Consider the following 23,032-nt stretch of genomic DNA (forward strand, 5'->3'; position numbering starts at 1 on the left):
TACTTTTGAAGACTCCTGGTTTAATCGATGCGTTCTGCCACTCACATGCAGTCAACAGAAATATGGGTGTTGGAACGCTCGGAACACAGCAGCTCGATACAGACAGAATCGGAGACAGGTACAAGTGGGGGAGTGCCTTTCATTGTTCGTCTACATCACGCAGGCCGTTCAGCAGCCGTTCCAAAGGACCAAGGTACGTCTCGACTCTTTCGTTGAGCATGTCCACTCTCCTTCGGGTGGCTGCTTCCTTTGAGATGCGACCGACTTTATCCTCTAGGCTCTGGTGAAAAAGAAGAAAAAAGAAGCTACGTAATCATATGTCATTCTTTATCCCCGCGCCATTACCATAACTTGCAATATTTAATTGAAATAAATAAATGCGCTATTTAAGCTAAAAAAAAAAGAAAGCACGGAAAGGACGACGCCTGAAGACTCCGTGGCAGGCAAGATTCTTTTCTTTTTCGTGATTATATAGGTTACTGATTTATATCGCCAGATACCCTTTGAGCGTTGAGGATTTGTTTCCCGCATACCGACCGCAAATTTTATTCTCAGTAACTTTGGAGCACGCTCCGTGAAAAAATATTTTGTATAATGGACAAACTATTTTATAGGCAAAATACTCATTCATGTCTGCATCCTTCCATCCTAAGACATATCTTTTGTCTTGTACTTTTCGAGACGCGGTACTATGCAGCAACACCTCCTCGATATCCCACCTTGAAGTTGCTCGTTTTAGTAACCATACTCGGCCTTTGTTTACTCGGATTTGTAATTTCCTCGTTTTCACTGTCGTCGCATACCGAGTTCAATAGCAATTCCTAGATCTAATGCTCGCCATGAAGCGCGAGGTTGAACTACATAAATTCGTAATTGCGTAACGAAGTAGCACACCGAAATAGAGGTCACCTAAAGAAAATAATTACTTGATAAAAAAGTGACACCCTTAGATAAAACATTGTTATTGCATGCTCGTACATGCTTCTACGTGTAAAAACAAAAACAAAAAACCGACAATCCGGTGTGTTCGTGTGCGTGTGTGTGTGAGAAAGAGAGAGGCAGAGAGAGGGGAGGGGAAATCTGGGAGCGATCCGGAGCTGACCACAAAAACGCACCCGAGTATATTCGGGGGGCGTTTTCGCAGTCCGTCATATATCGCATACCTTCATACCACCATTAGTGTTGTTTGTGCATACATAGCTTTTATCGTAAAATAAAACAAAAAGCTGAACGGGCGAAGGATGGAAGGCAAATGTTATGTCACCAATGAAGGGGAATAGTTGTCTAGATGTAATAGGGAAATAAATGGCTAATAATTAACGGGCCTTGAAGGTCACGCTGCATGATTGTAGAACAACCCTCGAGGTTCAGGTGCATATATGCCGTATCCTCCCCGCCAATCCAATCAGGACCGAGCGCGCTCCATGGAACCTTCCCGAGTTCGTCCAGCCGAGGCCCCATCGGGGCTCCAGCTCACCTGGCCCGACCAGAGCAACGCAAGGGCACCACCACGGCCTCCACTTATGTCCCCTATACTACGTTGCAGCATAAGTCCTATGCACGACCTATGCAAGGCGTGTGCGTACCGTGATCGTTTGTGGATTCCTGGCCCGCCCCAAGCGGATCACGCCGAAGCTCCTCGAGAGTCGCTGCACCTTCCGACGCGCCCGTCTTGGCGTCGCCGTACGACTGCTTTGTGCTTGTTCTGGAACGCTGCTGGACACGTTGGCTGCGATGCTGACGCGAGCTACAGACGATTGCAAGCGGGGCACCTGGCTACCGGCGTCTCTCTACTCGAGCGAGAAAGCATTCGCAATCGCGGACCTGGAAAACGTTTCTTCACGCGCATGCCGCACGTGCTTGCACGCAGGGGGCACCGGCCGGAAAGCCATGCTTGCAATGGCCTCTACTCCGTTCAACCTTGTGCTGAGGATCCAGCTAAAGCTAGAAGCGCGAACTAGCCCCGGCTACTGGCTTTGAGACGTGCCTTTCTAGTGCTAGAGCTCGTTCTGCAGAAGTGTTCAAAACCCCGATCTCGGGGTATAGCTATACGCCCTTCACCCTTAAGCTGTGTTTAGAAGTTCCGACTTTAGCGCGAGCTTTCTGGTCTTGATAACACAAGTATTAACGCGCGCGCACGCGCAACCCAAGCACTGCCGAAGCCAGCGAGCTCACGCTGAAGGCGGAGCTCCTGGTCAGCTTAACGATGAACGGAGTATGGTGCTTGTAGCTTTGAAGGGTGAACGGCCCTTTATTCAGGCATTAATGGGCAATCATGTAAAGAAGTGCCCCTCACCAGAGCTGAGGGGTCAAGGAATGTTTCGAGATGTTTTGCTTTGGAAGGTTGCATCTTACCTACTTACGTGTTTTAGTTTTGCTTTTGGCGTACAGTGTTTGACTAACATCTTTTGTACGGGTTTCTTGAAATGTTTTTATTGGTGTATTATAATGATTTGTGTGAACTAGTTGGGCCATCGGGATTCAAGTTTGAAGCGTGTCTTCCTTTATGCTATGTTAACATTTCGCGGCGACTGGCGCCTACTTTGCTTCACCGCAGTGTTCATCATGCTGAAGCCTCAAAGAGGTTGCATTACCGAGTAAATAAATTATGCTTGGGTGGCCGTGGAGGGGGTGGGTGAGGGCCCCGGCATTGTTTACTAGGTGGCATCGCCTGCACCCGCCATAACTGCGTGCGCATGAGTCTTCTTCCTAACGAATACCTGAATGTAAACGTAATTTACAGCGGCGATTTTCGGCACAGCGTGACGAACAAAACAAACATTCCTACAGGGTCTCAGGCTGTCTATTACCTTTGTAGTTTTTTCAGGCAAACTTAATGTAGTGTTCGAAGTTACGAGGTAAAATTTTTAACCTACCTGCAGCACAGTTCTGGAGACCTTAACGTCGTCTTCAAGGTCAATTCGATATTGATCCGCCTCAAGCTGAAATGAGTTTCGTAAGCACCATTACACCACATCCAATGCAAGTTGTTTTTCCGAATTGAAGGTAGCTTACAAAAAGCAGAAACTATTCAATATTATTCTAGTTAGATGCATTTCACTGTACCTGACTGTTCTCCAGTTCTTGTATTCTTTTTTCCAGCTTCGCTTTTTCATTCCTCGCTTCCTCTCGTTGAGACATCTGCAAAAAATAATAAACACTCGTATATATGCTCACTCAAGAATGTATTTCCGTCTTCCTTCAAACCTAAATAAATGTAGTAATCATAAGTTGGCTTTATCTTTATGCTATTGCGATTTCCGAATATTACCATCAGGAAAACTATGCGGAATCCCATATTCCTATATTTTCAACGCGATTTTACATCGCAATATTTCTTTATATTTACATAGCGAAGACACGGACCATCGAAGATTGCGTTCTTCGGAAATTTGGCTTAGACTTGCAAAAATGAACTGAAGAAGGTGGGATATAATCATCACAGACAGCACGTGAGATGAAAAAGAAGGAGCAGGGCTTGAGACAATTCTAGAGTATACTAGAATACAGGGTAGGGTAGTGTTGGGACCGGCGTGGCTCAGCAATGGAAGCTCGTGAGGCTGTGTGTGTAGACAACAATTCGCTGAAGCCCGTCAAGTTTGCCGAATACTGCTTCAGGCGTTCGCAAACGTTCGCAAAGTGCCTATTGCGGCGCACGCCACACGACCCTACCACCCTACCGAAAATGCACCGGTGTCGACATCTGCCGCGATCTACACCACGCTCCTAATGCGAGCCGCTCAAGTTCCGAGACTACCCCGTATTCACACTTCTGCAGTACCCACTACAAATAATCAAATTACTTGTAATCGAATATTTTTTGTGGTAATTCTGTAATAATTTGAACACACTTATTACCAAGCAATCGCAACATTAAATTTATTTATTTTGGAAATATCGAAATTACATTTAACAGTTCCCATGTTTCCCTCCCCTTTCTAAAGGCGATCTTCTTTTTAAGTTTTTATATCAATAAATGATCAAACAGAGTCTCCGATAGAAGCGTGATTTACAAAAAGATTGCTGGCTTAAGGTTAGAATATAAATTCTGTACCGTAATCCAATAATAAACAGTTTGAAAACCACGTCGACAAACCGGCAAAAACAAATATTTCGCTTTCAAAATCAAGGAATCCGAAAAGGAACGGTTACTTTTTGTAGTAACGGTGAATTACTTTATTCTTGAGCATTCAAGTAATTTATTTGATTACATTCGTAAACAAAAATATTTGTAATTTATTCATCTATACTCTTTTTTTAAACGTGTACAAGGCCGTGGGCCGTATTCTAAAACGCCGACATTTCGACCCATGGTACCCGATGGAGCCTCACAAGGCCTGAAGAGCCTCATAACCAAAATCATATCTGATATGATCGTATGTTCAAGCCTCACAGCCTCACACGAGCCTCACACGAGGCATAGAATTTGTGAATCCTTAAAGTTTATGACATGCATAAATTAATATTGCTCGCAGGTGGCACGAGCCAAACCTGCACATGAAGAATTAATTCCCACGTGCTTCAAGAAATTTCTTCTGCGTGGAAGTTTTTTTTTTATCAGGCGAAGCTAATGCGAATCACATCGAGAACGCTGCAGTGTTCAATCTCATTACACTTGCAATCGTTATTAACAACGATTCGATTGCACTGCTTTAGTATATCCAAGTTGCACATGGATTTCTAATAAAAAAATTTAACTTCATTCATGTTTACTGAAAATGTATATACATACGTTGCACCGCTCCATTTCTTTTACTTTCTGTTGAAGCTCTGAAATCGTGTCCATCGCCTTCTGTGATTGGAAACACACACAAAAAAAAAAAAAAAAAAAACTCGTTATAATCTCAGTTTAGTGGTCGTTTTATAGATTTTGCAGTAATAAAAAAAAAGTAGTGGCCTAAAGTTAAGATGGCGGGCGATCTTTTCAACCGCTAGACAGTACGATTTCGTGAGCCTTGCGGTTGAAAAAGAATTGAAAGTTTACTCGGAGATCAGGGCCACGGCGGTCAGTCCTTCGTCCACACTAGGTGATCGAAAGTTGTAAAACCACGAAGCTGCTACATCACAAAAACTTGCACGGCGTCACTGCCCTCCATATGCTATGAAAACAAAACTCAAGAAACTTGACTCAGCCAAGATGGCGGCGAACACGGTGCTACCAGAGCACCAAGCAGTTTCGCATGTCGTCTATAGGGAATATCACTGCATGTCCCGTTAATTAAATGCTATATACTTTGCCTAGTGCTTCTTCATTTAACTTCTTGTTTTCGGAGCTTCAAATTTTTCTCGAGGAAAGTTATTACATCGGAAAACGAGGATAAATAAAAACTATTATCAACGTATCTGGTAAAATATTATGTTTATTATGTTTAGCAGTAGTACAGAATCAAAATGCCCCGTCGTAGTTTACCAGAAGCGTGCTTTGATTCAATGACAGAAGAATAAAAAATGTGTTTTATATTGCACGTATTCGTTCGAGTAATTAACGTTTCATTGGTAAAATTTTTTTTGTTGTTTTTAATAGACCGTGGCCATCACCGAAACAACTAAACTAGCGCACTCTACGAAATTATGTGGCACGGGAGCATTTTTGCAGCTTTCCGAGAATAAATTTAACTGAAAAGCGTTTTGAAATAGTCTTTTTTTTATCAAAACATCTCCGCACCAGCAGCCTTTGTCCGCGATGGCCAACGCGCGAAATCAACGTGCGCCGAAACGCATTTTTCGCATGACGCAGTTAACCCGAACAATCAAAGCCAATTCTTGTATTCTCATTCGAAGAGCAGAAACGTATAGGTTGGAACTGACACCACACTTGCTTCTCTCATATACGGAAGAGGCCAGGCGGTAACTGCGAGGTCGGCTCACGGGTAGCAGAGCCCCCGGAGCAAAAGAAAGCTCCGAGAAAAAATCATAACCTATAGAATCGCGTCCAAATTGAGTGTTTTTTTAACGTCGTAAAATGCCGCCCATATAAATTATTTCCCCAAAGCGCGCTAATTTGATGGTTTTCGACGATGGCCAGAATGTTTATAATCGAGACCATACCTATCAATTTACCAGTTAAAAAGTTAATAACGAAGAAATAATTTAGTATCTACCATACTGAACGGCTTAACATAATAGACCGTTTGGCAGGCAGTAACGTGACAAATTCTTCCAGTGCGATTCGTACTTTTCGCAGATACAATTCGACCAAAGTGTAATGCCCCGCACACGAGTGCACTATATATAGTCAGTTACAGGTTAAGAAGGTAGCGGCAAATGCCCCTCAAAGGGAATTAGATATCCCTCCGCCACCTCCGCATCCAATAGCGTCCCACCGTTTCCGTGACGTCGCGGCCAACGCGTGAGGAGGGTCTTGCCTTTCAGTACATATTTGCTTTATCTTTCGACTTTGACTTAGCATTGTGGAAGCCACGAGAGGGAGATTAGAGTCCTCCCCCGCCGACGGAAACAAATACGACTTTCGGGGATTAGCTTCCCCCCGGATGGATACAAAGGCTGCTTTCAGGGGCTCGGTTCCCTCTCCGATGAATACAAAGGTCGCTTTCTTAAAGAGTGGGATCGGAGACAAGTGGGAATCCATTGAAGCGGAACAAGGAGCGTTTCCAGTGAACTCTTCTTTCGACTGCGGAGAGATTTGAAACGGGCGCATCACAGTTGTGGGAGGAGCTTCTCCATATACCTTCTTGACTTGTAACCGACTATAGAGACTCCACTAATCACCTATCCAAGGAACCCAACAGAAAAATAGCGTATACTCACAACGATCACTTGTTTAAGCAGTGCATTGTGTGGGTCGTTCTCATGTTCCTGCATTTTTTTTCTTGGGGCCTAAAAACGGTTGTTCAAAATAGCATGTAATTTGAGCAATATCTAGTTGTTACGCGTTAAGTTTATTAAAATAGCAAAGAACAGCAAAATAAAATTGGTCCCTGGAAAATTTTCCGGAGAACAGCTTCCATCCCATTTTTTATACATACCCAGCTCAACAAAGGACCTCGGTTTTCCTTTGGCATAATGTCGATATATTTTAAACAAGGCATTCAGAATTTGCGGAAGTTTAGTCTCATGAGATTATTTGCATACTATCAGGTGATTGTCCTTCTTTAAAAGGTAGACGCTTTGCCTCATACGCCCTGATAATTGATCTATACTACGTGTTTTGTTGGATAAAGCATTTTTAGTTTGCCGACAACGGAAAACCACCATATTTAGCCACATCCTTTTTTTTATAGCAAGGTATTAGTCTAAATATTTTTCGCATATTTGTCGGGGTTTATAGAAAGTCCGCGCGACCGTTTTTGGAGGTATAAACTGGAGGAAAATTGAGTGACTAAAAAAAAAGCTTGTTAAAAATGAATAAAAAAAATTATATATATATATACGTGTCTTAATCCAGCTTGATCATAGGCACTATGACACCCGTTTATGTAACTAAACACAACATACTCACTTTCTCGCTGCATCCAAACTCTTTAAAAGGACATTCAATCAAAGCGTCTTCACAGGTTTCAAGGTGCGCGTTTTTCTGCGAGATCAAAATTAACAAGGTTTAGCTATTAGCAGGCTTAACAGGCGACATTTTATCTACAGTGTGCCACAAAACAAAGTGGCAGGGATATTTTCACCACCATAAATCAAACGCCGAAAGCTCTTGTCCGGCCAAATGTAGCTCTAGCGCTCCGTACGAGGCTCCACTGCCAGAACTAAAAGTTATCTTATTCAAAAGTTACGTGATTTTCAGAACCTTTCAATGGAAAAACGGGGCTTATTCTCCTTAGCTTGCGCCATTCAGGCCCATGTATTTGTAGACGTTTTCAGCCACCATTTAACCATTGAAAATTTTCTAAAACAATTAACTTTTAACGAGAAAACGGCTCCTTCCGAAACTTTGGCTTCTGGTTCCGACCGCTAGCGGTACATTTGGACGGGAACTGAGTGGTTGACGGTGCGTAGTTTGTTTTCGTAGTAAAAAAAAACATGACTTTATTTTTTTTTTTTCTGAACCCCCTTTTCCGAATTCTAAGAAGGTTACCGTATCAACTTACAGGACTGACAGGTTTGCTAATTCATTCTTTGTCAAAACCGCGAGAAAATAGAGCGGCCTCCCGGAAGATATTGTGTCCATTGATGATAATGACGCTGTCGTTTTTCACTTGTAATAGTGTTTTCAAGAAAAAAAAAACTACAATAATGCCCACAGGGCGATATAGTTACAATGTCAACAAATAAAAATAAATATTTGCAATTATTCCAAACAGAACATATTGTGCGCTTTTTGTATCGTACATTAGGCGGACACGGTCGCAAAGAAGTCTGACAGCTCTTCACTATGTGGCAGATGTCTATAAAATGAAGGATATGAAACATCTTCGGAGACACCCTTTATAATATTGCAATTTTTTACAAAGACGCGAGAAGCTGGCACTCGCGTTTTTAAATGCTATAGCGTTCAAATACGCGACTGCCAGCCTCGTGTGTTCCTAAGTAGATGTAAGTTACTCGAGTGCCAGCCGCGTGTCTTGCTGAGGAGATGCCGAGCTGCTCCCGCGGAGTCACAACACATAATCAAGCCGACGCCAACGATCCGCTCTTCTCCTTAACACTTGTTAATGAAACGAGCAAGCTATTCAGGCTTTTAGTGTTCCCGCCAAGCACTCCAACCTTTTTCTTTTCATTTTAGTTTTCACTTGGGTGCGCCTCCTGGTAAGGGCCCTTCACGAGGAATTCGTGGCACGGCGTAAATTTTCATCTTCTCGGTTATGTTATGTCTCCCTCCCGAAGTTCTGATACTGGAGTTGCCGTGCCGTTCCAGACGGCGGCGAGGGGATCGAATCTAGCTTTAGGCAGCCTTACATCCTGCATTATTATTACTTAATATTATTATAATAATAATAATGATTATTATTATTATTTGATTTTATTTTTAGCATACAGTGCATTACGCTACGGGATTACCATTTTTGGTCACAGCCCAGGACTATAGGGCAAAAAAATTTACTCAGCCATGAAAGGAATATTTAAAAGTATTGTGCACGGTGCAGTGTCACAAACTGAAGAAGAAATGCTAACATGCTTGGAGTTGCCTTTTTTAATCCTTTACCTGTAAACACGGTTGTTCTAAAATACTTCTGGAGCAATACTTTTAAAATGCCTCGATCGCATCCAATGTAGACCCTTTCGGCATGCTGAATGGTTTGAAGTGTCTTTCGCAGAAACGAAGTACGAAAACAAAGTGCGAAATTTTTACGTTCCATTTATTTTCAACAATTTACCAGATAATATCTATACTGTAGGCTCTAAAAAATTTAAAGAATCACTCCAAGGTGTTAGGGAGAAGTTGTAACTATATTTTAGTGTGCATATGTGGAAATAACCGTCATTACCTACATTGTTCTGTGTCTGTAGCTGTGTTTGAGTTTTGAACTTCTTGTTTGTGGGGACTCTTTCAAGCATGAACTGTAGGGTGCTGTCCCACAAGCCTCTTCTGGCTTTGACAGACCCAAGTATCTGCCTTGTGAAATGTTTGTACAAATAAAAATTTATTATTATTATTATTATTATTATTATTATTATTATTACATGGTTATAAAACACATACTTCTTCATATGCTTAATGTTTTTTTTTTTATTAGTCGCGACATTTTGGAAGAATTAAAAGCCGCCATTGTGAGGCCCTTTTTCAGACGTGGAGCAGCAAATTGGATTGAAAACTGCCGCCCGATTTTTCTGTTCCCGATTATTGCACAAGTTCTAGGAAAATACATGTTCATGTTATGTCGTCATTTCTGGATGTTTATATTGACATTTCATCCAGGTCAGTTTAGTTTTCTTCAGGGGAGGGGAACACAGAAGGTGCTCGAGGACTTTGCATATTAGCTAATTTCTGTTTTAAAAAACACCATGTTAGCTGAGATTTTTTTTAATCAAAAGCAATTGATATTGTTAGCCATTCACATCTACTGAAGAAGGTTAACAGTTTTGGGTTTTTTGCCAGTTTTTTTTTTCTCTCTCCCTTCTGTCAGCCTACCTTACAAAAATAGCTTACAACTTTTAATTTCACGCGGTTAAGCTGAGCCAGTTCGGTTATTCTTACGATGGGCAAGCTGAACAAAGATATCAGGCAGAAATTGCAGCAGAGTCGCCAAGTCCACGAACAATACCGAGAGTAGTTGTACCTCATGTCGCCATTCTATATCCATTTCTGCTTAATGTTTTTGCTAATGACATTCATACATTTGTTTCTGGGGCCAAACTATCATTATGCAGACGACACGGTCATTGTCACGCGTCATATTAATTACGAACATGTTGCCCGTTCAATGCAATGCGCTGCGGGTACGGGCATGGATTGGTTTGAGCAAAGTCTTATGGACATCAATGTAAAGAACACAAAAACAATTTGTGCCTATAATCCCTTTAAATACGTGCGACTGGATTTCCCTATTCTTCTAGATCACTCAAAATGAGTATTTTGCAAATAACTTCCTTTAGTATATGTCGAAAGTGTAGAAGAACTTGTAGTTGGGCTAGTTGGTAAACGTTGGTATTCATGTTACAAGGCCCAAAAACACGGACACAAGAGAGAAAGAGACAAACAGGCGCCACTCACAACTATATTTGAAAAGTGCAGAAAGAAAGGAATACAATCCTCGTCATCTTCACCTCGTCCACGCACGCGCTTAGCCATGTGACATACGCTTATCGCCCAATTTACAAAAACTTATCAAATAATCTAACCTCGGCATTATAGAGTGCAACAGATGTGTCACTTACGCATTGTGCACCCCTTTTTCTAATGAAATACGCCTCTAATAACTCGCGCGCTTTTTGGCACTTGCCTCTGCCCAGAATCGCTGTCTCAGAAAGACGTGGCTCACACCGGCATTTGCTGCAGTGTTCAGGCAAATGTGCCCCATCATTCTTCTTTAAATTTTGCGCGTGCTCTCTTAGTCGGTCGTTCGTACACCTGCCCGTCTGTCCTACGTAGGACTTCCCACACGTAAGGGGGATTTCATAAACCACCCCCGTGGCACAATCAACATATGGCCTGGCATGTTTTGTGGTGCAGCCTGTTTCTTACCGCTGCCACCGGTGATACGAAAGCATAGTTGGCCGAGTTTGCACGGTGCTGAGAACACGAGCGGCACTCCAAAGCGGTTCGCCACCTTCTTGAGGTTGTGCGACATTCTGTGCACATACGGTACCACCTCAGGTCTCATTCGACACCGCGCCGTTTTCGCCTTTGCCGTCGTGGTATGGCCTTTTACCTTTTGAAGAATGCCTTCTACGACACTCGTCACAACCTTTTCAGGGTAGCCCGCTGACAATAGCCTTGTCACCTGGTTCTTAAAACTTGTCTTCATCCGGTGTGAGCACGACCTTTTAAGAGCCGACTCTAGGCATAGCATAGCGATACCTCTTTTTATCACCTTAGAGTGCGCAGAATCATACGGCAAGAGTTCCTTTTGGGACCGCGGGGCGTACATCCAACACGTGTGTCGTACTAAAACCTTAAAACTTAAATCTAAAAACTGTAAACTACCCTGCTTAGGCAGTTCATGGGTGAATGTTAATCCTTTCCCATTGTGTCTAAAAGCTTCTAAAACAGAGTTTATATCGTCAAGGTACGTCAAGGACGAACGTTCATTAAAAAGAATCAAAAAATCATCTACGTATCTAAACACTTTAAAAACGTTAAAATCACTGAGAGTTTTTTCAAGCGTGCAATCGATCGTTGCTAAAAAAATGTTACACAGAATGGGAGCCACGCACGACCCAATGCATATGCCTCTTTTTTGTAAAAACAGCTGGTTATCAAACGATACAAAGGTGCTATTAAGGTACGCTTCTAGTACAGTTAAAAAATTGTCAACAGTCACTCCTGCCTCGTTCTGGAAAGGAATGATGCCACTTTCATCTATATATGCCCTTATGGCCTCAAACAATTCACAGTGAGGAACCGAATAAAACAGATCCTCAATATCTATGGAAAAGGCATACCCTATGCATTGGTTATCTTTGAAGAAATCAGCCACCTCGTCAGACTTTTTCGTGACGAATGGGTCTGTCACCTGCAGGCTGTTCAACGCTTTCAAAAGATACCGACTTACATGCTGTTGCCAAGCACCTTTTTCACTCACAATGGTACGGAGTGGCACATCCGGCTTATGAGTTTTAGCGGAAAAAAAAACAAAGCTATATTACACGAAAGTGTAATATAGCTTTGTATTGTTTTCGACTGTGGTTTAACCTGAACTTTACTTACATCCCTCTTTGCAAAACGGAAAAAAGTGTTGCCTGTTATATAATAGAAAATCACTTATGCCTTTTTCAGTACGTAAAATAATCATTCATGCGCTTGCATAAAGTGTATTAAGATATGGGGTTACGGTGTTTGGACACTCTTCCGGCTACTGCTATGACAAAATTGATTCTATTAAGAAATATATCGAAAAGTACTTCCTATGGCATCAAAATCTCCGAGCGTACTGACATGTTTTCCTATTTGAAATTGCCACCTCCTCCGAGCACTATTTATTCAAACTGTTGTCCTAAGGTACTTTTGGTCAGACGATTTTAAAACCCAACACCCTTCACTTTGTTCGCTTCGACTCCAAGAGACTCAAAATTCCCATTGTGCGGACTCCACACGGCAGGTCTGCACACGAATATTATGTGCCTGATGTCTTAAACGATTTGCGTTCCTAATGATTTTTTTCTATCTAGTACGTGCCAACTATGTATTATAATTGTCATCTTGCTTTTTGTTGTTTTCCAAGCTGTTTTGAACTTTGCTTTTGTAGATTTTTTTTTTTTTGAGCGACAGTTGCTGCCTCTGTTTTCGGACATTATTTTGCAATTCACTTCCTAACTTTTAGTTCGGCGGCGTCACACAAGCCATTGTTGGCTTTGTTTGCCCTCGCAGTCTTGTACACTTTCATAGATGTTATTGAATTCAAATGACTAATATTCTTATGATTATGAATACTATTATTATTACTATTATTAATCATAATATACAAATAATATTAATAATGTTTAATATCCGTCGAGAGAGTAAATTCAAGCTGCCTTTGCCATGATTGTTGGATGAAAGGGACCATAATTTTGCGAATGGAAGGTGGTACCTAATGAATCATTTGATACACCGAAAATTAAGTTTCAAGGTTGCTTAAATAAATCATTGTCGTGCCAGTACTAGATGAACAATTAACCCTGTCGTTCGCGAACAGCAAAGTGCTTCGCGCAGCCCAAACAATCTAAACATATGGCCGGCTCTATCCTCTCGGCAGCCGGCAGAATCCCCGAAAGTCTACCGAGAATCATCTCCCATTGACTGTCTGAAATCATGTGACGGCTGCCGTTAGGATACTAACTTTCTTATCATCCCGGCATTTCGTACAAACACGTTCCGTGGACAACGTTTCATAGTTACACGTTTCATTGACACTCGCTTTTTTATTTTTATTTAAGAATACTGTCAGCCTTCACTTGAAGGCTATTACAGGAGAGGTAACAACAATATATATACAGTCATATCAAAAATTTGAACTCTATACATATGTACGTAATAGAAGAAGACTGTTATACAATTTTTAATTGAAGACAACGTGAACCATATCGCCACACTTTGTAAAAAGAAGTGAAATAGAAAAAAAGGAAAAACGCCCCTCTTATTTATTGCTGGGTAAATATCTTTTCTAAAGAAGACTCGAATTGGGACATATTTGCAGAATTAATGACATAATCTGGAAGTTGGTTCCAGTCTTCAATTGTTTGCACAAAGAATGAATATTTAAAAACGTCTATCCTACTATTATAGGGTTGGATTGTTTTGTTGTGATTTAATCTGCGCGATCGTTTATGTGTTTCATTTAAATACAGTTCAGGTTCAATGTTTAAGTGATTGTTATACAACGCAAATAAGAACTTTAGCCGCGCTATTCTCCGTCTAGTTTCTAATGATTGAAGTCCACACTGGCTAAGCATTTCAGTCACAGAGTCTGTTCGTTTGTATTTATTAAGAATGAAACGTGCAGCCTGCCTTTGAATTTTTTCTAGTCTATTGATGTCTACTTTTTGTTTGGACTCCATACAATGCTGGCGTACTCTAAAATAGGACGGATCATTGTCTTATAAGCTGTGATTTTGGCATTACTAGTTGCATGTTTTAACTTTCGTTTAAGAAAGCACAAACTTCGATAGGCAGAGGAGTAGACATTATCTATATGGGTGCGCCATTGCAAATCGTGTTAGATCACCCCACCAAGGTACTTAAAACTGTTTACAACACTCAAATTAACATTGCCTATATTATAACAAAATTTCAAAACGCTTTTTTTGTTCGTTATATGGATATATGTCCACTTACGAAAATTTATTTGCATTTGCCAGTCCTCACACCATTGCCTTAGATTTTCCAGGTTCCTATTAAGAGCTAATTGATCATTAGTATTGTTTATGACAGAGTAAAGAAGGCAATCATCTGCAAAAAGTTTTAGTTTTACTGGTTCTGCAATATGCGTAGCTATATCATTTATATATATCAAAAACAATAATGGTCCTAAGACTGAGCCCTGCGGGACTCCTGAGGTTACAGATAGAGGTGGAGATATGTTTCCATTTATCTCAACTTTTTGACTCCGATTTGACAGGTATGCTTCTATCCAGTTAACGATTTTATCACACAACCCTATCTTTTTTAATTTTAATAATAATTTTTTGTGAGGTATGCAGTCGAATGCTTTTGAAAAGTCTATACTAATTACATCGATCTGTTCCCTATTATTTACAGATAAAGAAAAATCATGAAACGTTTCAACAAGCTGCGTTACGGTTGACAAACCATTTCGAAAGCCATGCTGATGAGAGTATAACGTCTTTCGCTCCTCTAAAAAAGTAAATATATATTTTGAAATGACGTGCTCCATCACTTTACAGCAAACGCTGGTCAATGAAATAGGCCGGTAGTTTTCTATCGTAAAGCGGCTTCCTCCTTTAAACACAGGGACGACACGTGCGGATAACCAATCTTGCGGGAGTGACTCCGTTTGTAATGATTTGTCGAAGATAATTTTTAAATAAAAAGATAGCCACTCTGCATATCGCTTTAAGAATTCATTCGGTATTTTATCCGGGCCTGTTGATTTTTTTGTATCTAGTAACAATAGCTTAGCAAATATTCCGGACTGGCTTATCTCTATTTCTGGCGTACTCGTTTCAATATCAGAATGAAAGGCCTCATCGAGATTTTGTACCACGTGAGCTGAAACGACTGATTGGAAAAACACGTTAAACCGATCTGCCATTTCTGCACTGTCAGTAATGACCACATCGTTTTCAACAATCTGCTCTATCATTTCCCTCTTTCCTCTTAAGAAACGCCAGAATTTCTGAGGGGCACTTTTTATAAAGTTGTGAAGAGTCACTGAAAAGAATCTCTCTTTGGCTTGTTTCAGTGATGTTTTTAATTTAATTTTTAGAGCATTTATATGTTCTTTAAAACCTTTTCTGTGCCTTTTGATTTGACGTTTTAGATGAATAACTTCACGCGTTATCCAGGGATTTGTGCGATATGTCTTTTTAGTTTTATTGGGAACAAAGGAATTAATGCAAAAGGAAGTAGTAGTTTTAAAAAAATTCCACAGATCATCTACTGTACTTGTAATGCTTAGTTGGTCTAATGTTTCTAAGGATGTCTCTAAGTAATCTATAATACTTGTATCGTCTGCGCGAGTAAAGTCTTTAACAATTAGGGGCCTAGCAACCCTGCAATGACCCTGTCGTGGTAGTGGAATCGTAAACAAAATCATTTTATGGTCTGAAATTCCTTTTACAATTGAAATCTCGTAATCCGATATGTTTTCTGTAATAAAGACAAGGTCTAATGTTGACTGAGACTGGTCGGTGATTCTAGTGTATTCCTTGACTATTTGGGTAAGGTTGTGATTAAGCGTTATGTCAATTATTTTTTCTCCGTTAAGGATATCAATGCCACCAGCTGTCAAAAGAGCCCAATTTACATGGGGCAAATTAAAATCTCCAGTCATGATTACCTTGGTTGTATCATTTACATATTTGCACAAAAACTCATTCAAGCCCTCCAAAAATTCTACTGGTGCGTTTGGCGTTCTATAAACCACTCCGAAAAGGAACGTTCGACTGTAATAAGAAATTCGGCGCCAAACAGATTCATCACAGTCGCATTCAAGCACCACACAATCAATGTCATTTCTCAAACAAATAGCCACACCCCCGCCTCTGGTAGTTCTATCACACCTAACTAATTTATAATTGGGGGGAACAATGCAATCGCTTTCTATATTGGAGTTTAGCCATGTTTCTGTAATAGCTACCACATGGGAACTGTGGGCAAGAAACAAAATTTCTAGAGCTTCAATTTTATTAACCACACTTCGGGCGTTTAGGCTAATAACTCTCAATACAGGTGGATCGTTTTCAGCCGCCCTTGCATCGCGTCAGTTGTAGGCTGCCCCACTGGGTTGAACACGACGTCGCTGGTTTAGATTAAGATCCCACACAAATGTTTCACCATTAATCTTCAGCTTGTCATGTACAAGTGATACCTTATCGCCCTTTGCTCTGTTCGATGCCGCGCTTCCCCATAACAGTTTTCTTACTTGCACTGTTTCTTTTGCGTAGTCACTACTGATACTGAGCTTAGTTCCTTTTAGTTTTCTACAGTTTTTAAATATTTCCTCTATCTCGTTCTAGTCGAAGAACTTTATGATGACCGGTCTATTCGTTTCCTCGCGCTTACGTCCAAGTCTGTGAATTCGCTCAATCGAAGTTACTGTGATGCCGAGAGTCTCCAGGAAGACATCTTTCGTTACGGTTCGCTTCAGTTCCTCAGTGCTTTCGTTGTGTTTTTCGGATAAGCCAAATATAAGTAGATTATTTCGCCTTCCTCTATTTTCTAGGTCAATTAGCGTTCGTTACGCGTTACGCGAATTACAGGCTGGAGCGATATCTCGTCGCGCGTCACTGGAGCGCGTGATAACCTACTTGGCCCACCCGTTAACGCCGCTTCGCGATGACAGTCTGGGACGGCTCATTACAGGAAAAGCTAATCTCAGCTGTCGATGAAACGATCTGTCGAAACATTGGTTGTCGATGAAACGATTTGTCGACGAAATGTCGTTCTATGAACTGATTGCCGCCGCCAATAGAAGGTGACTGCCGATGGATTTTCAAAGAAGTTATTCTACTTGCAGCCGGGAGAATAGACACCGACTTTTAACATCATACTCTAAGAGTTCGGCAAAATGCCCGCTTTGACATTTATAACCAATACTCACTTCATCATCGCCTTTCAGTTCCAATGTGCAGTACTCGCAAGCAAGTTTCTTTATTTCACACTGCTCTTTGTGCTCCTGTAATTAGATATATAGATCAAGGCTCAGTCTATCTAGAAAAATCAACAAACACAACAACTACAATCATAAATGACACCTGGTATATGTAACAAAACCAAGAGCTTTTAACACTAGCAGTTTATCTTAATTTCTTGTGTACCAGCGTAACTTTGAAGTATTGCAGTCAAGAAACCACGTTGATGTGGAACTATTTTTTTTTACTTCTTGCTGCTTTGAAGCAGAGTTACTTGGGTACAACTTTTATTATATTAATACAAACAGATTAACATTGCATTCTCAATTACACATTTCTATCACTTTGAAACCTGCTATACATAATAGAAATCATTATTTCCAGCAAAAATTTATTCTTTATCATTTTTAATTATTTGAAGTGTATATTTATGATCAAGCATTATCATTCCTGGGTAATAACATCAAATATATTACAGCAAATGACACCTCTACATTTAAATCTTCGTTCGCCAACACGTTTTTTTTAAAGAAAAATCTATAGCTTAAGTTGATTAAAGACAATAATGTGTCAATATTGCATTTCGTCATCATTGACTAGGCTGTAAGAAAAGGTTGGTTGCTCGGCTTCACTACAAAAATAAATTAGATTTTTCTTTCTTTTTCAGATGCATGAAGTATTTGTGGTGAATATATAGGACTCAAGCGCGAATATAACAAGTCAGTGACGACAATAAAATATTCTGTCGTCCTTCACGCTCATGATGAGTTTTATTCTTTAAAAACTAAACATATCTGAGCTTTCAGATGTAGTGCGTTGTATTTTATGTGGTTCACACCACAACATTTGAAAGTTTACAGGAAGTCAAAAATTACAAATTTACTCCACTTCCTGAACTCAAAAGGAACCGCCCAACTATTTCGTGCTATTAAAGCTTTGAAGTCTATTGTATAGCGTGAAACAAAACATCTCACAAGCCTGTACTTCACGAAGCATCGTAGAAATTGTGGTGCAAAGCATCAGCGACCCCAACTGCTAACTATCCGCAGAAGTCTTTAATAAACCCGACCTATATCGCCCTCCCGTACGAATCAGTAGGAGAATGAACAAAAGTGTACCTAATTAAATAAAATAAAGAAGTATACAAACATACATTAATATATATTTTAAGTATAGATATTAATGTATGTTTGTATACCTATTTATAGCTATACAAACATAGTATCTATTTTAAGTATTACTTGGTCTTGAGTAGCCCTTTACACAATCTAACATTGTAACGTTTTCGGAACAAACGACGTGAATATAACAAAGTGTACGGCAACACTACGTACAACTATACGTGGGACACGTCTCGGACTGGAGTGTTTCTCGCTTCCTAAAAAGTAGTCCGTCCAGCTGCGCCTCATGACGTCAGAGAAGTGTCATGACGCCGGGCGCGATCCTGGCGGCGTCACAGCCTTTTCACACATTGTTCTTCTGCAGGTCGTTTTCCACCTTGACAGGGGCACTGAAGCTTCAGCAGCCAGGAGTTCGGTCTCTACGACGACATTGACGCCAGCGTTCAACTATACTTTTCGCCATGACTTGTAGCACCAAACTCCAAGATCGCCACATCCAATAATATGACACTTTTGCTTTTGTGACGTCATTTGTTATCCCTTTGGGACCACTTTTGATGTCATGGAGCGATAGAGGCCTAAACAAACCAACCGAAGACACGTTCCCGGTACCCTAGTACAATTAATCGCGAGCTTATCCCTCACCTTTTCTGAAGAGTAGGCGTAAAACCCTTCACAGTTCCCGCAGTACACAACACGCATTGGACACTCGGAGGCATGCTTGAACTTCTCCTTCCGTAGAACCTTGTCCGAACAGTCGTCGCAGTACACTAACTTCTCGGGGCATTCTTGGTCATGGTCCTTCAAATTGCGATAAAATATATTAAACATGCTAAAGACTACCTGCACTATTTTTCCATACATGCCGGACTATGGTTAGAAACTATACATATAAAATCGCCATTTTAATGACAAGGCCGTCTAGACTATATTTGTATTGAATCTTCTCAGCGACAACTTTTGTTGGCATTTCCGGTGGAAAGAGAAGGGCCCGCGCACAGCTTTAATCAGCGCTCAAAATGGGAGAGGGAACCCTTGCCTGTACCTTCCACTGCATTGCCAAGAAAAGTTGTCCCCGAATATCGCTTACTTTTTCATCACGCGCCTCCTATTCGTCCCTAGAACTTACACATGATAGCTGTTGTCTAATTATTTCTACAATGTAGCTTTTTTTTTCATTTACTCCTATGCAACGAGGTGTTTTGTTTTGGTAATGTAATGTAATGCATTCGGTAGAAATAGAATTAATCACAAGATGGTTTGACACGAAAGCACGTTCGATTGAGCTTTTAACGCATTTTCCTTTGGTTCTATTCTTCAAACATGGGTATTTTCACTGGTGAGCTGGTATACTATACATTTTTGAATCTACTAAAAACAGGGAACAAACTAAAAAATTAGAAATAGTATCAACTAATAGATTTTGTGCTTATTAGTTTATTCGATATAAGATATGATAGTATACCAATCATATCGCTGCCCGAAATGCAAATGCCTTTAAAACATAGGGGAGCATGTAATTATTAAACAGTGCTTTTTTATTAAGAATGCTGTCAACGACCTCCACTGACCGCGAACGTTGATTGTAGCATGTTTTTAATATTGAACCGGTAAGCATCACGAACAAAGATAAATATTAGTTTCGGTGACGTTTGGAAAGACTGCTTGTCATGCTATAATGATGTCTCCTAGTTAGTGTAGGTATACTTCAAATAAAATAGATATGGGCCCTGCACTATGAAAAAAGGCGGGCTGTCTATTTTTATCTCGAACTAATTAAAAAAAAAAGAATGAGTAGCGCCTGTCTGTATACTTCTTGTCCTTGTCTTTTTGTTGTGCTATTTCATATGTTTTACTAAGATGAACCAACTAGCCCAACAACGTACCCTACTAAATGAGAGTTACATGGCTGCATATCCAGCACTTATTTATGAGGCTCAAAGGACATTAATTAAGGGAATAACCGTCACTGTAAGTTGGGTAATTAACACGTGGTGAGTAACTTTCTAAATATTGGTTTTAAGGGTAACGTTGCAATTGCGTTATTGACCGAAATAACTATTAGGGGCCACGCCAATTTAAAGAGTTTGCTTACAGGCAATGGTTTTTTGAGCCGTCGATAGGTTTTTGCGATTTTTCGCCAGATTTGAAAATTGCTCCCAAAAAGAGCGCCCGAAGCTCTGCTCACAATTTATGTTTAGAAGAGTGACGTTCTCGTCTCAGGCACGTTGTCACTGGACTCGTTCGAGTTGAGTGACAACGTGGGCTCGGCGAACGTCACAGGAGCATGACGATCGCTAAGCCAATGTGGTTCTTTGTCTAGGTTGGTAGCAAAATATCTTTATGCAAAAGTGACTATCTTACAATAATAGTTGTGCCGGGCCCACAAACCTTTTTTGACATTGCTAGTGATTGTTTTAATGTATGCAAATTGAATCTTTGTGGTGATATTCAGACCAATCCGGGTCCCACGACTGAAGAAATGTTCGCGCAAATCATGGAGGGACAAAATGCTATAAAAACCGAAGTTGTAACTGTCAGAAAACAACAGAGTTCAACAGACGCTAAGGTCGATGAATTGCGTATAAAATTGTCCGATGTTGAGAAGTTACTGAAGGAACTTAGGGTGAAAACAGAGAAAATCGAGGTGCTTGAACGAACCATTTTAACCCTTAAGGATTCCCTTAGTTCCCAAAACCGTAAAATTGCCGCTCTTGAAGATCGGAGCAGTCATTCCATCTTCTTATGTATGGAATTCCGGAAACAGACAGAAACCGAGTCGCAATCAAGGAGCAAAGTGATATTTGAAGTCTTTGAGCAAAGGCTTGGGGGGAAATGTGCTTCGATTGACAAAATACATGGGCTCGGAAAAAGTAGTGGCCGAAGACCGGTTGTTCTGTTTTTTAAGTATTATATTGAAAAACAAGCTGTACTACACAATACAAAGAAATTAAACGGATCGACTATCTACATAAGGAATGACTATTCGCGATACACTTTGTCTAAACGAAGATTTCTCCGGGAAAGTGCAAAAGCCGATAACGGCAGGGAAAAGGGTATCTCTAACGACAAACTGCGAGCCGATGATGACTAGTATGTTTGGAACGATAGAAAGAACGCGCGTGTCAAACTTCCCGCTCTGTCATTGCCAAATCCACCAAATTGACAACCAGAAAACCCATCGGTTAAAAAACTTTGTGTGTTAAACTTAAATGCTCGAAGCATTGTGAACAGTGTTGAACATCTTGACTCAGTGTTGTTAACCCATGATCCCCCAATTACAGTGATTTCTGAGACATGACTGTGACCACATTGGTTATGATAGCATCTCATAAAATATTTAGGAAAGACCGCCAATCACCTGGAGGGGTTACCTCTCGCGTTAAAACAAAATGTCGATTTCGCTGTTTTTGGACCAAATAGATGAACATTATAGCTTGTGTTTGAAAGTTAGCACATAAAAGATAGCACGCTTTTATATTGTACGCTGTATACAGACCTCCTAATTCTCCTCCTGAATTTCTGCATAAATTGTGCAACCATTTATCTCACCGAAACAATAAAAAATAATTGTTTGTGACCTTAACCTACCCAATGTTGATTGGGTGAAACTGTCACCTGGCACTTGTGAAAACACTGACATTTTTGACACCATGTTTGCTTTCGACCTCTTGCAAGTTGTCAATGAGGTAACACACGAACACAGATGTAGTGGTTCTATTCTGGACCTTGTTTTTATTAGTTGAAGTGTTACAGAATATACAGTTTCGGTTGAGAAGAATATTTTTGACCACAAACTTGTTCACTTTCGTTGCTCATTAAACATCCAGTCAACCAACAAAAAAGCTAACATTAAGATTGTCAAAGATTTTTCTCGTTCTGAACATAATTCTATTATAATTCCTTTAGAAGACACTAGACAACTTTAATGACTCTGATGTTAATATTACCTGGAATAAGTTCAAACGAGCATGTAATTACTGCTTTGATACATTTGTTCCTAGTGTACGTAAACGTGTTAAGCGTTGAAACCCATGGTTTAATCTAACAATAATCCGCCTTAAACGTAGAATCAAGCGGCCCAGAAAAAAGGGGAACCGCAATAAAGCTCAAATTCCTGAACTTCAAAGTGAATTACGGACGCACGTACAACTGGCGAGACGACGTTACTTTTCATTCCCGCTCCCTGACTTCATAAAAAACGATCCAGATAAATTTTGGAGGAACCTTGGCAACAAACAAAACTCAATAAGATTAAAGTAAACGACGTTTTCATTTCCGATCAATTGTGAAATTGCTGGGCAGTTCAATAGGTACTTTCAGTCAGTCTTTTCTGCCCCTGACGTGCCTGAGTATGACGACGGCTCTTCTTTTACTGCTGACTTTATATCTTATCAAGGCATATATTCAATGGGTTTCAACCCAAATGTAAAAAAAGTCGTGCGGCTCAGATGGCATGCTGAATTCATTTTTGAACCGGTACGTAGTAATCATGGCAAAGTTTTTGACTATAATCTTTCGTGCTTCTTTTTCTTCGGGTGTGTTGCCAAATG

General features: G+C 40.5%; 1 protein-coding gene across 2 annotated transcripts in view; it reads right to left on the reverse strand.

The window, feature by feature from the left end:
• LOC8037136 (TNF receptor-associated factor 6) overlaps positions 1–23,032 on the reverse strand; it is a 65,875-nt gene continuing 42,843 nt past the window's right edge. For both annotated transcript variants that reach the window (XM_040220955.1, XM_040220956.3), the window contains 8 exons: positions 19,125–19,280; positions 17,328–17,402; positions 7,460–7,534; positions 6,769–6,837; positions 4,733–4,792; positions 3,067–3,141; positions 2,877–2,942; positions 1–280 (listed from right to left, as the gene is read on the reverse strand). In XM_040220955.1, the coding sequence (XP_040076889.1) occupies positions 140–280; positions 2,877–2,942; positions 3,067–3,141; positions 4,733–4,792; positions 6,769–6,837; positions 7,460–7,534; positions 17,328–17,402; positions 19,125–19,280 (717 nt within the window). In that variant the 3' untranslated portion in view covers positions 1–139. The remainder of the gene's footprint in view (positions 281–2,876; positions 2,943–3,066; positions 3,142–4,732; positions 4,793–6,768; positions 6,838–7,459; positions 7,535–17,327; positions 17,403–19,124; positions 19,281–23,032) is intronic.

This window comes from Ixodes scapularis, unplaced genomic scaffold, assembly GCF_016920785.2.
Source record: "Ixodes scapularis isolate PalLabHiFi unplaced genomic scaffold, ASM1692078v2 PGA_scaffold4__175_contigs__length_147842914, whole genome shotgun sequence".
Classification (NCBI taxonomy): domain Eukaryota; kingdom Metazoa; phylum Arthropoda; class Arachnida; order Ixodida; family Ixodidae; genus Ixodes; species Ixodes scapularis.